Below are 15,666 nucleotides of genomic sequence, written 5' to 3' on the forward strand. Positions count from 1 at the left end.
TTTTTGCTCTATCTATCTATCTATCTATCTATCTATCTATCTATCGTTCGTTCGTTCGTTCGTGCGACATATCTATGTTTACACTAAAAAACGCATTTATTGTAGTATTTTTTGCTTGCCATAAATCTTGAATGTCAGTGTTGCAATATTATTCGATGACTATATTTAAGTATAGTAATACATACCGCAAATACTTGGTTTATTCTAATCCAGATAAGGGCTAAAACACTCGGAATTTAAAGACTACAATTCCTACAAAATCAGACTAGTGAGAGCGGAAGTGACCCGCCTTATGATGACGCGCTGTAGAGCAAAAGCCTCCAATCAGCGTACAGTCGTATCGCTGCGGCTAACATCGACCCCGGGAGATCCTTGAGGTAACACGAATAAGCGCTTTAATCGCTATAATGGATAGGAATATGTAGTATTTGCGATAACTTTGTAGGTTTTGGTTATTTCTGTGAATTCGTTCTTAATTTTACGAATTAGAACACTCCAATCGACAATTTTTAGCTGCAGTTGGTAAATTTACTGCGGCCTAGTTCTAAGTGTTAGCTAGCAGCGGCATGCTAAACTCGTCTTGCCTTAGCTGAGTGCACAAACTACAAAATGGACGTTTGACAAGATGCACACGCGTCTTTTTAACGCGCCAATGTTTTTAGGCTGCGGATTAAAAAAATAAGACAATTGTCCATATGTATTTTATGGACTCGTTGATAACGCTAAACCCAACCACAGCAGGCTATGTTAGCGTGCGTCAGGCCAGACTGTCCAGTCAATTGTTTACGTGAAATCAGTCAAACGCGATGCAATTTGTTATAAACATGTACTTCTCTCAAACATATTAACGCAGCATTATGACACATTATTGTGTATTATCAGTAAAAGGTGACCTTTTTAAGGCAGTAGTAGTCTCTGTATCTGTATTTTTGGTTTTCGCTTAATTTTGCTTTCATCTCTACAGTTTCCCAACATGAGTAGCTCAGAGGAAGTGTCGTGGATTTCTTGGTTTTGTGGTCTACGGGGAAATGAGTTCTTCTGTGAGGTTTGTATTCGTTATTCTCTATAATAACGATTAAAAGGCATATTAAAAGTTGTTAAAATTGACTAGAAACTTGCTAAAAAGCTGAAATCGCAATGAAACACTAGCACCACCTTCTTGAGATGACAATAGAAGCTGTAGAAATAAAAAATAACTTGAATGACAAGGTACAAGATTTTTTCATTTATATGTTCACCACTAACACATTAATTTAAAAAGGAAATATGGGAATATCAAAGTCACAATGTGCCAAAGTGTCACAATATATAACCATCCTAGTATGTGGGACCCCCAAACTCAAATTTAAAAGGCATCTTTATAAACACCTGTTTATAAACTGATATAAACATTTATACTCTGAAAAATGAATATTATAAATCGGAATTAGTTTGTTACATTATTATATTTTATTCTTACTCACTATGGTATTTATTTGTAATCTAATTTATTTATATTAATCGAATTATTTATTATATTTAATATTTAATTTTTTTTATTGTAATCATCTTTAAATATTTTTTAAAAATATTTTTGGTAACACATGTTTTTAAACTATTTTTGGTAACACGTTACATAAGTTAACTACATTACCATGAAATAAGAATTAAAAAATACTTTTACATCATTAATTAAACATAATTACAACATTTACTAATGCATTTTTCAAATCAAAAGTTGTTTGTTAACATTAGTTAATATACTGTGAACTTACATGAACATCTGGATTTGTATTAACTGACATTAACAAAGATAAGAAAAAACTGTAATAAATGTATTGCTCGTTCGTTAGCTAATGCTGACAAACAAGACCTTGTTGTAAAGCGTTTCCACAATCTTTTTATTTATTTATGTATGTTTGTTTTTTTTACAGCTTTTTTTTTTTTTTACACAGACCCCACTGTCACAATTTTTGTTTTGTTTTTAATTAATATTTGCAGAAATGTCTGCTTTTTGGTGTGTTTGCATTGCAGAGACTGGGAATGATTTTAGTTATAGGAACTCCTAAATTATCTCCTCCTTCAGAGTAGGGTCTAACCCAGCATAATAGGAACTACCAGTGATTTAAGTGTATATTGATTTGCTGAACACGTGTCATATGAAAACGTAAGAGACTGTTAAACAGATTGTAAACTAATGACGATGGATAATGGGAGTGTGCTAGTGCTTTTGCATTTTACAGCTGTCAAAATAAAAGCCCTGCAGGACTTACCCCACTTCAGAGTTCTTAACGCCAGTGTGAATGCAACCAGGAAAATGGCCCTAGGCTAAGGGAAAACGTAGTTCTCTGGGGACAGCTTAGTGGCTAGTTCCTATTATTACCCAGTGTGAACACTCTTTTACTCCCTTGTGGCCCACTGAGTTCCCTGACACAGAAATCCCAGAAAACAGTAGATGAATCCGCTATTATCTGCATTGTTGGTATAATGTATATCTCTCTTCACTCCATACAGGTAGATGAGGACTACATTCAGGACAAGTTTAATCTTACGGGACTCAATGAGCAAGTTCCCCATTACAGACAGGCTCTTGACATGATCCTGGATCTGGAACCCGGTCAGTGTTTTAGTTTTTGACAAAAACATTCCACCTAAAAGGTTTATTAAAGGTCTTAAGATCTTTTAATCCAAATCCATGAATCCTGGTCAGTTACTTACAGCTCTGGAAAAAAATTGAGACCACTTAACACAGAAATCAATGTTAAGTGGTGTCTCAATTTTTTCCAGAGCTGTTTTTAATGCGCGCACATAATATTCATCATTGTCTGCCTAAAGCAAAATGTTTCGATTTAGAAGCTTGGTAACTTGGTTTGTTTTGCCTGATTTGAATATGTCAATTTATTCCAGATAAATCATGAATGCATTTGAAATGCTTTTGTTCTGAAGTGCAGCACTTGTAAAACATATTCCATTCCCCGTTTCCTTTAGTCACCATGAAATCAAAATGGTTAGTTCTTTATGGCATGTTGCAGCATTTATTTAAGATTATCTGTTTGTTATCAGTATTTTTTTTTAAAGTGCTCTTTTATAACCTTTAATCAAGTATATTGACAGATTGCTGGATGAATTATTGTTGTTTTTGAGTTTAAGCTGTTTCACTTGGAAATGCGTCACAATAGGGAGGAAAAGATTTTTCTTTCATACCAACTTGATACATTGTGATTTCCTAGCCATGTTATGGAGGTGTTTTTGTGTGTGTGTCAGATGAGGAGCTGGAGGATAACCCCAACCAGAGTGACCTGATTGAGCAGGCTGCTGAGATGCTATACGGACTTATCCATGCACGCTATATCCTCACTAACCGTGGCATTGCCCAGATGGTATGTTTTCCCTGGGTTGTCTTTTGTGGGTTGAGTGTTATAATTTCATAAAAAAAATCTCTTATTTTAGTTCCCGGTTTCATACATATGTTGTGCTTGTTTTCTCTTGCAGCTGGAGAAGTATCAGCAGGGAGACTTTGGCTATTGTCCTCGTGTTTACTGTGAGAATCAGCCCATGCTGCCGATTGGTGGGTGTCTGACCCCTACTTGGTATTATTGCGCATGCTATTTCAAAGAATTATTTTTTTGATTGGTACATCAGCTGATTTCACTTGAAAGGTGCACCAGCCCAGTTTTCATGCTTTAGAAGAACGTACAAGCAAACATTTGACTACCAGATACACCATAACATAAGTAGCCATGGCAACACTGCATCAGATTAAAGTGCAGATGAATGCAATCAACTGGACCCAGATAAATGCAATCCAAAGCTTACCATTGTCCAACAAATTAACAAAATCAGTGAATGTAATTTATAAATAATAAAACGATTATTTGGATATAATTGGTGGGTAAAACATTAAAATTACAATAAATTACCAAACAAACAACAGTATTTAAAAAATAAAATAATTGTCTGTTCAACATAAGAAACTGGTAATTAGTATAATCTGAAATAAATCTTTTATTGGCGCATCCCTATTAAAAGTAATGTTTTTATTTGCTTCTGAAACCTGAAAAAAAAAAATCCATGTGACCACCTGCTACTCTCATTCATTCATAATGGGTAAAACCTGTTTTTGCCCTACATGGGTTTTTTTTGTTTTGTTTCCATTTAGTCATGACTTTTTTTTAAATTTGCTAAATGGTTGTTAGAGCAGGTCTGTGTGAACCACAGCGATCACATGATCTCAATGTAAACCACAGGGAGTGAGTCTAGCATCCTTCTGTCTGTCTCTCTCCAGGGCTCTCTGACATACCTGGCGAGGCCATGGTGAAGCTCTACTGCCCTAAGTGTATGGATGTGTACACACCAAAGTCGTCCAGGCACCATCATACCGATGGTGCCTATTTTGGCACTGGCTTCCCCCACATGCTATTCATGGTGCATCCTGAGTACCGGCCAAAGAGGCCTGCCAACCAGTTTGTGCCCAGGTTTGTCCGTCCTTTATATGGCAGTCACTTGCTTTGCCTAAATTGATATACTTGTTTGTCCCTCTAAAATGGATCAGTTTCTCAGTACTGTCGTTCTTCTCTTGCAGGCTCTATGGTTTCAAGATTCATCCAATGGCTTACCAGCTACAGCTGCAGGCAGCCTCCAGCTTCAAGAGTCCCGTCAAAGCGATCCGCTAAGAACCTGAGCGGGGTGGGGTGGGGTGGGATGGGGTGTGTTGTGTGTCTGTCAACGTGGCTTCACTCTTCTCCTACATTTTTAGATTCGACCAAGACTAACATTCAAATATGGAGAGAGTGAGACTATAAAACACTCTGGGGAGAAATGAAAACCTTACCTCTGAAACACTGTACAGAAAATTGGGTGTTCCTTGTAAAGACAATTTCATTTCTTAACTTCCACATAGAAAATAAAATTATAATTAAAGATAGATACCTGTAGGATGGCTCTGGTCCTGTTTGTTTTAGTTTACTAAAGTTAAGTAACATTCACTTACAAGACTGCCATGAATTGATATCGGTTCATGGTGGAATGTATGGTAGACTTTGAATATATAAGTAGGGTTGATCGATCATGTAAACCGCAGTTACATCATCATTCAATCCCTCTTCTGTTTGATCAGATATTTGGCTTTCTTTAAAACGGCTGTTGCATGAAAAAGGCAGTATGTTTTGGATTTGTTTTAAGCTCTGAGTAATATTGCTGGGATTGTCTATGACTGTTTTTTGTTGACTGACTGCTAGCTTTCAGTGCATGTATTAGAAAAGACCAGAAATGGGAAGACACAAATGCAAACAGGAAACTATCTGTCTTAATTAGACTTTTTTTTAAAATCAGTCCTGCACTTCTCTTCAGAATGATGCCAACCTGTTAAGTTCCTCCAGTGTCAAGATGACTCCAGAGAGATTTTACTAGATTTACCACAGAACCACAATAGGATTTGTTATTTTATTTGGTATGGGCCCAGGTTTTATTCTCTTGTTTAAAGTATTTCTTCTGGTAGTGAGGCTAAGAGTAGAATATATAAATCAGTTGTGAATGCATTGGATGTATTTTTTGATCCTGTTGAATGTTTTTTTTTTCTTTACTTTACAGCTGTTGAGGAACCAGGGTTCAGAATTCACAATAAATGTCTTTTCCTATAAGCTCTGTGAGAGTTTTAAATATGTCATTTACACTCATACATTTCTAAAATTGTATGGCTTCCATGTAACGCTAAAATGTATACAAACTCTTGGCTCTTTTCTGTGGTTCATATTCCCAATTCATATGGACCAATTTTATGGTTCTTTTTGGAACTTGATAGCTTCAGTGCTCATTCACTGACTTTCATTGTATTGACGAAAGTTTCAAGAGAATGGTTCAGAGGCGTTTGGCTGTATTTCATCAGATAAATGCCACTGCTCACAGCTGATTGTCCAGATTTGGGTTGTGATTTCTAACCTAGAATAAAAAACGTAAATTACAATGGCGATGAACACTGATAAAAATGGAAACATTTTCTAACACCTGAAGAAACTGTTTGCTCAACTTCCCTGGGTTGAAAAATTGAAAATTTAAAACATGAAAGAAACAGCTGACCAAAGTCAATTTCCTTTTAATAAACAATAGTTTCTTTTATTCAGGATTTCCTGTTCATCAAGGAGTACCAAACATTCTGAATAGAATGCTTCATTTAGATATCAAACATACATACTAACCTTAAGGCATACATATAGTTGATAGGACATTTCTTTATAAATACACACCCAAATAAATATTTAACAAATAATCATTAAATAACCAATTCTTAGTCATACGAGAATAGCAATTTATAATTTGAACGAAATAGGAAAATCAGATCAAATCCTAGCAAAGACTTTAAGACTTAGAAATTCTACATGGCTTAAAAGACGCCATTCCATATTTTGATCAGCTCAGTTGGAAATCAGGGGGCCACTAGAAATGATGACACTAAACATCAATAATGGCTCCATAATGCTGATACACCACAAACTGAAGTTTAAACCAATTACATTTCCATCTATTGCATGAACTCTGATTAGTTTTACCATTCACAGAAAGCATGAATATTGTAAATGTATGTTAAAACAACAGCAATAATTAATGCGGATGGATCAGTAGACGCACAGATGGAAATGAGTATCAAAACAACAAAGAACAGATGTGAAGCTCATGCAACAAAGACCATAACAAAAAACGACTTGAGTGTAATTAGCAATTGGGCTCTATTTTCTATCACATATAATAATATCGCTTTTATTTAATTGATTGTTGCCAATTGATTTGATATGCATGGCTTAACAGCAGCAGAATTCGACTGAAAATGTTCTCTCCATGAACGATTAACATACACCAATTTTCCCTTTAATGTTTACAGCTCTTCCTTGACCCCATTTAGGACAAGAGGTTTGGACGCCTCACGCTTCAGGAAACTGATGAACTCCTTTAATTCGCGAGCTCCCTGAAAGAAAATACAAAGAAATAATGTTCATAATTTCGAATATGTGAACATGATAGCCATAATGTATAAGATGGTTGGAAGAACAAAAAAAAACTACTTCATATCGTTTTGGCTCATCTTTCCGTCCAGCAGCGACAAAATATATTGTAGGAAATCTGCAAAAGAATAATAAAATATTAACAATGACTACTAAAATGAATATAAAAAATTTTATGAGGCGTGATAAGATGTAAATACATGCCCTTGCACATCATAGCCTTGCGGGACATCGTTGGCAGTTGCATCCATCTTGGCGATTACAATATTGGGATCACTGTACAGCTAAGAGTCAGAAAACACAAAAACAGGATCAGAAGACATCCAGAAAGAGAAAGGATTCGTCTGTACATGTCATGTAAAGCTCACCTGATCTCCAAGCTCTGTATACTTGGGCTCCAGTTTTTTGCAATGGCCACACCATGGAGCATAAAACTCAATAAGCACATCTTTCTCTGGGTCATTCACAATCTCTTCAAACGTATCCGCCACAACCACCTGCCCACACACGTCAGCTTAATACCTGAAGTGATACTATCAATGAAGTGCATTTAATTACACAAATCTCACTAACCTTGACCGGTCCGTTGTTATTGGCAGGCACAGGCTCTGATTTGACGTAGCGCTTTAATCGCCCAGCGAAATAGTCTTCCAGAAAACTCTCTAAAGACTTGCCATCTCGTCTGTGGAAAGTCCATATGTACAGTTAACCAGATAGAATTAAAATAGATTTTAAAAAATGATGATCAAAAATGCTGGCACGGGCTTGCAAAAAACAACAACAAAAAAAACAAAAAAACAAAAACCTAAGGGAAAGAGTGCAAAGTTAATGCACTCCATTTTTAAAAGAGAGCATTTAAGAGACAAAAAAATTAGCAGATTATTGCAGTTTATTATTTTATTTTAATTTTCTTTTAAAAAAAAGTGAAAATATATATATACACACACATTTAATTGCTATAAAATAACTGATGAAACTTCAATTTCTTGGTTGAAAATGAATTGAAATATGTTGTTTTGGGTGATGGCTTGTAATGGCATCCCCTAATTACTCAACTAACGCCAATACATTTGAAGAATAAATCTCTTCTAAAACCTTATAACAGGATCATAAGAAAGTGTTTGCACATACGTAAACTCTTCCCGCATGGTGTATTTGTTTCCTGTTCGTGTCCTGATGGTGACAAACGGCAGCTCAGTTCCATCTGACGCACCCAGACCGAACTCATCTTCAAGCTCCTCCAAAAAGTCATTACGGTTCGCCACAGAATACAGCAGGCCCTGAGAACTGAACTTAGACGCCACCTTCAGCACTCTAAATGCATTTGGGAAAGAGAAGGACACAAGTACAACTCCAAACCCAGAAAAGTTGGGACTTTGTGCAGAATGCAATCTGATTCTGTGATTTGTTTATTCTCTTTAACCTTTATTTAACTGACTAAAGTACAAAGAAAAGTGCACCCATTTGATTTTTTGATTTTCTAATGTCATTCCAAACCCGTAAGACCTTCGTTCATCTTCGCAACACAAATTAAGATATTTTTGATGAAATCCGAGACCCTCCATAGACAGCTATTTAATTAACACTTTCAAGGCCCAGAAAGGTAGTAAAGATGTTGGTAAAATAGTCCATGTGACTAAAGTGGGTAAACCTTAATTTTATGAAGCGACGAGAGCACAAAAACACTAACCCTAATTTTGATTTTAAGGGCTGCATCACACACTCCTGACCTGGACTGCAGGCAAGCCAGTCAAGCACACCCCTTCTACGGTGAGTGTGTAGAAACCACTCTGTCATAACCCGTGCAGAATGAGGCCTGGCATTGCCTTGCTTCCCAGGAAAGATGTCATCTTGATGGCAGTATATGTCTGTACAATCCCATTATACACCCCCATATCAGTTACCTTCACACACACATCACCCATGCTATTTGCACTGATATACCCCCATTCCATGACAGATGTTTGTTTTGGTCCCAGTCACTGACAAAAGTCTGGCTGGTCATTTTCGTCTTTGGGATTGAGAACAAGATGTCTGTGTTACCAAATTACCAAAACAAGCTGAAATGTGGATTCATCCGACCAAAGCACACGTTGCCACCATCTTTTAGACCACCTAAGATGATTTTTGAATTGTTTGACAATTCTCTCCTGAAATTTGAGGGGTGAGCCAAGACCCATATTTCATTGCAAAGGCCGAGTCTTTGGTGGACGCTCCTTTTCTACCCAAACACTACCCTCACCTATTAGCAGTTCACCTGCTAACTGTGGGCTGTTTCAAAATTTTTGAATGGGATATTCTGCTATTATTTTTGCCTCCGTCTCAGCTTTTTTGTAGTGTGTTTCAGACATCAGGATGTGTTTATATTTACAAAATACAATTCATTTGAACACATTGGAATTTCTTTATTTGTACTTTTGTCAATTAAGTCAAGGTTAAAGAGATTTAACAAATTCACCGAATCCTTGATTTTATTACATTTGACAAAACGTCCCAACTTTCCTGGATTTGGGGCTATACCTTATGACTTTGTAATAAACATATTCACTCATTGATTCTGAATGACCTACCTGTTTCTCCAATAGTTAGAACCTTTTGTATTGTGAAGATAATCCAAGTCATAGTAGGCAGTCAATAAATCCCTTTTTTTAAATGATTCCTTATTTTCTTTGGTCAGGTGAGGACAAAGTCCAAAACTATAAAGCAAAAGAAATCATCATCTCAGCACCTGCTCTCTGTGTGTTTGTGTGACAGTGTGTGGTGTTTCAGTGTCTGCTCACATGTTGTCTCTGATGAAGCGCCGCAGGCCTGTGGTGGACATTGGTCCTCTGTGGTGCATCACACTCTCCTCAAACTTACTGCTCAGTCTGGGGGGTCGGAACAGAAGCACGGACCTGTAGGCAGAGCGTTTACATTTTTTTAATAGTGCATCATTTTAATATGAATAATTTTTAATCCTGAACTGCAAGTTTAACAGTCCATATCAATGGTTCTCAGCTGGTTTTGCATCAGGATCCAAATTTTACATTGGAAAAGTACCTGAATAGTTTATTGAACCAAAGTGAACAAAAATGTCTTTAACATCAAAAATCAGATCATTTACACTGCCATTTACATAGCCCCTAAAGGGAACTGGTAAAGGAAAACATATCTCAATGCTTTTGCGTTTAAGCAGGGCCGTGCACAGACATTTTGAGGGGCAGTGGCCCAAACCCAAAAAAGGGGCACTATAAGGGGGTTGAGTATCATCTTAATATAGAGAATGAATAACAAATCTTTTACAATCATACTGTAAATACAATTGTTAGACTTTAGTGCTAATTCAATTTATGTTGTTCTAATTATTCTTCCAAAAAGTTGATTCTGGGCTAATTTGATCTTTTCTATTTATTTTTATTTATTGGAGATTTAAGTAGCAAATGAGAATCACTAAAATAATTGAATATATTTTCAGACAAAGGTCTTGTTTATGATTTATGTAAATTATACGCAGCAGTTTCAAAACAGAATATGTAAAAGTATGGTATTTGGGGTAAAAGGCATATTTAACATGATAATAAACAGCAGAATGACTTCCATTTGTTGACAGGGTTAAGATTCAGATGGTAAATATCTTAAGTTGGGTGTCCATCTCAGAGGCAACATTATATTTATAATAAAAAATATAAAAATAATAATATAATACAAATATATTTAATTGTTAGAACGATAAACTTTATTATATTATTATGGGATCTCATTCATTCAATGTTTTCAGATTATTTAGCCTACTTCAAAATTTGTTTCTGTATTTTAAAAAATATTTTTAAATTAACATTTTAATATTTACTGAACAATAATTAAATCTTTTATTAATCAAAATAAACAGAAAACACCGCAAACGCTGCTAGAGAATTTTTTTGCACAAGTATGACCTTTTTTGAAAAATGAGCACATTTTTCTTAGGGTGTGCTTTACCCTCATTGTAGGCTACACTGATACAACTCATGTATATTTATAATAGCCTTTATTACCTTTTTTTAAATTGTGTATACGATTAATATGGGCTAAATAAAATATCATAAATATGAAGTATGTTATAGATACTAATATTAACTCGTAAAATTGATTATAATTGGAAATCTATTTTACAGGAGTGGCATGCTGGAGCTTTGAATCCATGTTTGCACTGTTGAAACAAAACAAACTACTAATTCCGCGGATCAACCACTGTCTGTAATGTGGATTGTAGTTTGTACTAATATAACCTTTAATGGGACAACATTCTGGAACTGCCGTCTGGCTTTTATTACGCTTTTATGGGAATCCTCTGAGGGTGAGGGAGGGAAGGGGGCAAGAGGGGCACCTTAGCCGATGAGGGCAAAGGGGCAGTGGCTCTAGCCACCGGGCCACCCCCCTGTGCACGGCCGTTTAAGTAATTTTCCATTCGCTCTGAAAACTTTTGTTTCCCATGGGAAATTCCCATGTTCCTTTACAAAGTTCCATAAAAGCTAAGGATCTGATATTTGTTTAAGATGTTTTTTTATTTTTATGTTTAAATGCTTACCAAGGCTTTAAAAATGTAATTTCCTCTTGTAATGGCGAAGCAGAATTTTCAGGTGACTCTTCAGAAATCATTCTAATATGCTGATTTGGTACTTGGGAACATTTATTATCATCAGTTTTGAAAACAGTTGTGCCGCTCTATTTTTGCGAAAGCCATGATTAATTTTTTCAGGATTCTTTGATGAATAGATGATGTTTAATGTCACTTTTATTGCATCTTAAAATAAAATGCATTATCTATCACGTATTACAATACGTCTAAATAAAAATGTATCTTTAGATGCAAACACATCTAATGTACTCTAGGTTGTATTATTTCGTTTCGTTGGTATCTGTCTTATTTTGCGAGTATCTCCCAAATTACAGATAAATTTGACATCAACAGCAAAAGTCATGGTAACTATATTTTCTCCTTCCTTTTAAACATGGATAAGCCTATTTATTTTGCTATTATTCACAATTATATTGTTAGTTCAATTCATTATTTGCATTTACAATTGTTTTTCCCCTGCTGTTTCCCCCTATAAGACCTGTCCCTTTTCGGGACACGACCCACCAGTTGAAGTTCCTCTCATTGCTTACTCGTATGCGACTCCATATTTGTGTCCGAGCTGGAGGTCTGTGGTGTGGGCAAAGCGGAAACTCTCCCTCATTAAACCGGCTCCTTTAAGAAACTCTGCGAGTTGAGAGCTGTCAATCCCTGAGAAGAACCCTGAGATGGACAGAGAAAAGAAACAAATCAAGACATTAATAATAAAATATGTATTGTGCTAATCTCTCTTTCTAAATCATTTACTGCATTTAAATATACAAAATATAAAATCTCAAAATCAATCAATCAATCAAATGTATTTATATAGCGCTTTTACCATGACGACTGCTTCAAAGCAGCTTCACAGTGTGAAACAGTACAATATTGCAACAAAATTTGATTTGGCTGTACAGTCGTTCTGGAGAAAACAGTGATGTTATCAGCTCAATTTAATTCATCATAGAGCGACAATGTTGGCAGATCAGTATTATAGTTTATAGAATTAAATAAGACCTAATTAATTAATTTTATTTGTATATTTAGTTGAATAATTTGGATCATAATTTTAGTGTCCCCAAAATAACATTCAGAGTGTATTAGATATTTCAAATCTAAATATTGTATATATATATATATATATATATATATATATATATATATATATATATATATATAGTGCCTTGCAAAAGTATTCGGCCCCCTTGAACTTTGCGATCTTTTGCAACATTTCAGGCTTCAAACATAAAGATATAAAACTGTAATTTTTGGTGAAGAATTAACAATAAGTGGGACACAATCATGAAGTGGAATGAAATTTATTGGATATTTCAAACTTTTTTAACAAATCAAAAACTTAAAAATTGGGCGTGCAAAATTATTCGGCCCCCTCACTTTCAGTGCAGCAAACTCTCTCCGGAAGTTCAGTGAGGATCTCTGAATGATCCAATGTTGACCTCAATGACTAATGATGAAAAATAGAATCCACCTGTGTGTAATCAAGTCTCCGTATAAATGCACCTGCACTGTGATAGTCTCAGAGGTCCGTTTAAAGCACAGAGAGCATCATGAAGAACAAGGAACACACAAGGCAGGTCAGAGATACTCTGTTGTGGAGAAGTTTAAAGCCGGATTTGGATACAAAAAGATTTTTCAAGCTTTAAACATCCCAAGGAGCACTGTGCAAGCGATAATATTGAAATGGAAGGAGTATCAGACCACCGCAAATCTACCAAGACCTGGCCGTCCCTCTAAACTTTCAGCTCATACAAGGAGAAGACTGATCAGAGATGCAGCCAAGAGGCCCATGATCACTCTGGATGAACTGCAGAGATCTACAGCTGAGGTGGGAGACTCTGTCCATAGGACAACAATCAGTCGTATACCGCACAAATCTGGCCTTTCTGGAAGAGTGGCAAGAAGAAAGCCATTTCTTAAAGATATCCATAAAAAGTGTCATTTAAAGTTTGCTACAAGCCACCTGGGAGAAACACCAAACATGTGGAAGAAGGTGCTCTGGTCAGATGAAACCAAAATTGAACTTTTTGGCAACAATGCAAAACGTTATGTTTGGCGTAAAAGCAACACAGCTCATTACCCTGAACACACCATCCCCACTGTCAAACATGGTGGTGGCAGCATCATGGTTTGGGCCTGCTTTTCTTCAGCAGGGACAGGGAAGATGGTTCAAATTGATGGGAAAATGGAAAACCTGATGGAGTCTGCAAAAGACCTGAGACTGGGACGGAGATTTGTCTTCCAACAAGACAATGATCCTAAACATAAAGCAAAATCTACAATGGAATGGTTCAAAAATAAACATATCCAGGTGTTAGAATGGCCAAGTCAAAGTACAGACCTGAATCCAATCGAGAATCTGTGGAAAGAACTGAAAACTGCTCTTCACAAACGCTCTCCATCCAACCTAACTGAGCTCGAGCTGTTCTGCAAGGAGGAATGGGCAAAAATTATAGAGACATACCCCAAGCGACTTACAGCTGTAATCGCAGCAAAAGGTGGAGCTACAAAGTATTAACTTAAGGGGGCCGAATAATTTTGCTTGCCCAATTTTTCAGTTTTTGATTTGTTAAAAAGTTTATAATATCCAATAAATTTTGTTCCACTTCATGATTGTGTCCCACTTGTTGTTGATTCGATTCTTCACAAAAAATTACAGTTTTATATCTTTATGTTTGAAGCCTGAAATGTGGCAAAAAGTTGCAAAGTTCAAGGGGGCCGAATACTTTCGCAAGGCACTGTGTGTGTGTGTGTATATATATATATATATATATATATATATATATATATATATATATATATATATATATATATATATATATATATATATAATTATAGTCTATTAAAATAAAGCCAATAAAACATACTTACCAACTACACTGGCATCAAAGTTATTTATGAAGTTCTCCAGGTCATGCTCACTTTGCAGAAGTACAGAATCAGGCCCGGCCTGTTTCTTCATATAGTTCACAATTCCATCTGTTTGGAAATTATACATCTACTATGATATCCCCAGCCAAGTTGCATTTGCATTCATGGGACACATAATTTGAAAGTATACGGGAATGCTTAAAATAAATACCAGATGAGCGTGGTCCATCATACGATGATGATTCCTGTCCATTCCGAAATATTTTGAGTGTTGGGTATCCAGTGACCCCATAGAGCTTACAGGTCTCTGTATTAGAAGTACAGTCCACCTGAACAAAGAATGCCTCACATCCTTAAACCATCTGAAGAACATGCAATCTCTACTTACAAAAATTACAAAACTACACAAGCCTTCTTAATATTATTGACCCTGGTAAAATCAAAACAAGCTGAGCTCCATCAACATAATCTGGTTTTACCTGTGCTTGTGATTACCATAGAAGACTCTAAATACTAAAATTGCATTTGGTAAACCACTGACTATGGACATGGATGGGGAAATGTTACAGCGGGTTTAAAAGTAGGAATGTGAAGCTTGCATTTTTGTTAAAATACTTCTATTTATTATTCAACACTAAAGTTGTTAATTGAGCTTTTATCTAAAGCAGGATGATTTTATGTGTGGCTGGATTTAGCTATTTCGGGTATCCTTGCACATATTGTGTGAAAGTGAGAGCATAATAACATGGTCATGAGTCCTGACAGATGTTTAAAAATTTTTTTTCCAGATTTAAATAAATTTACACAAATAAGGTTAGGTTTGTTTCCTCCCCAAATCTGTGTGTATTATACCATTTATCCCATGCCCCATCAACTTCCATTGTAAGAACATTACTGTAAATAATTTTTGCTTTCACCAATTTGAAATTATACTGTCTGTGCTAACTGGCAACATCTCACAGACTCAGAACATTCCTGTAATGTGATTCAAGCCAAGAGATCCAGAATTTGTAATTTCCAACTCCCACAGCCTATTCACCTTGGCTAAAGTTACTGTTCCCTTCAGTCGAGTAGCCGCACTTTCAAACTCTGGGGCGAGTTTCTTACAATGGCCACACCTGAAAACAAAACAGAGCAGAGAAACAATCAAAAACTGCTGAAATGGTTAGAATAAGTGACAACAATGCTGTTGAATAATTAACTTGTAAAAGAACAGTTGATACACTAATA

General features: G+C 35.9%; 2 protein-coding genes across 2 annotated transcripts in view; one reads left to right on the forward strand and one right to left on the reverse strand.

Moving 5' to 3' along the window:
• The first annotated feature begins 302 nt into the window (after nt 1-302).
• Nucleotides 303-5,618, forward strand: csnk2b (casein kinase 2, beta polypeptide). The gene is made up of 7 exons (XM_067425351.1): nt 303-377; nt 965-1,045; nt 2,494-2,596; nt 3,244-3,359; nt 3,472-3,547; nt 4,265-4,454; nt 4,562-5,618. The coding sequence occupies exons 2-7, from the start codon at nt 974-976 to the stop codon at nt 4,650-4,652; spliced, it is 648 nt and encodes a 215-aa protein (XP_067281452.1). The 5' UTR covers nt 303-377; nt 965-973; the 3' UTR covers nt 4,653-5,618.
• Nucleotides 5,619-6,063: 445 nt separating this feature from the next.
• The window catches only part of pdia8 (protein disulfide isomerase family A, member 8), a 10,125-nt gene continuing 522 nt past the window's right edge, over nt 6,064-15,666 (reverse strand). The window contains exons 2-13 of the mRNA XM_067425350.1: nt 15,476-15,554; nt 14,648-14,765; nt 14,437-14,544; nt 12,102-12,231; nt 9,755-9,868; nt 9,545-9,670; nt 8,106-8,288; nt 7,548-7,656; nt 7,343-7,471; nt 7,179-7,258; nt 7,035-7,092; nt 6,064-6,937 (exon numbers count right to left, since the gene is read on the reverse strand). Coding sequence (XP_067281451.1) covers nt 6,848-6,937; nt 7,035-7,092; nt 7,179-7,258; nt 7,343-7,471; nt 7,548-7,656; nt 8,106-8,288; nt 9,545-9,670; nt 9,755-9,868; nt 12,102-12,231; nt 14,437-14,544; nt 14,648-14,765; nt 15,476-15,554 — 1,324 coding nt within the window. The 3' untranslated portion in view covers nt 6,064-6,847. The remainder of the gene's footprint in view (nt 6,938-7,034; nt 7,093-7,178; nt 7,259-7,342; nt 7,472-7,547; nt 7,657-8,105; nt 8,289-9,544; nt 9,671-9,754; nt 9,869-12,101; nt 12,232-14,436; nt 14,545-14,647; nt 14,766-15,475; nt 15,555-15,666) is intronic.

The sequence above is a fragment of the Pseudorasbora parva genome, chromosome 19 (genome assembly GCF_024679245.1).
Source record: "Pseudorasbora parva isolate DD20220531a chromosome 19, ASM2467924v1, whole genome shotgun sequence".
NCBI lineage: Eukaryota > Metazoa > Chordata > Actinopteri > Cypriniformes > Gobionidae > Pseudorasbora > Pseudorasbora parva.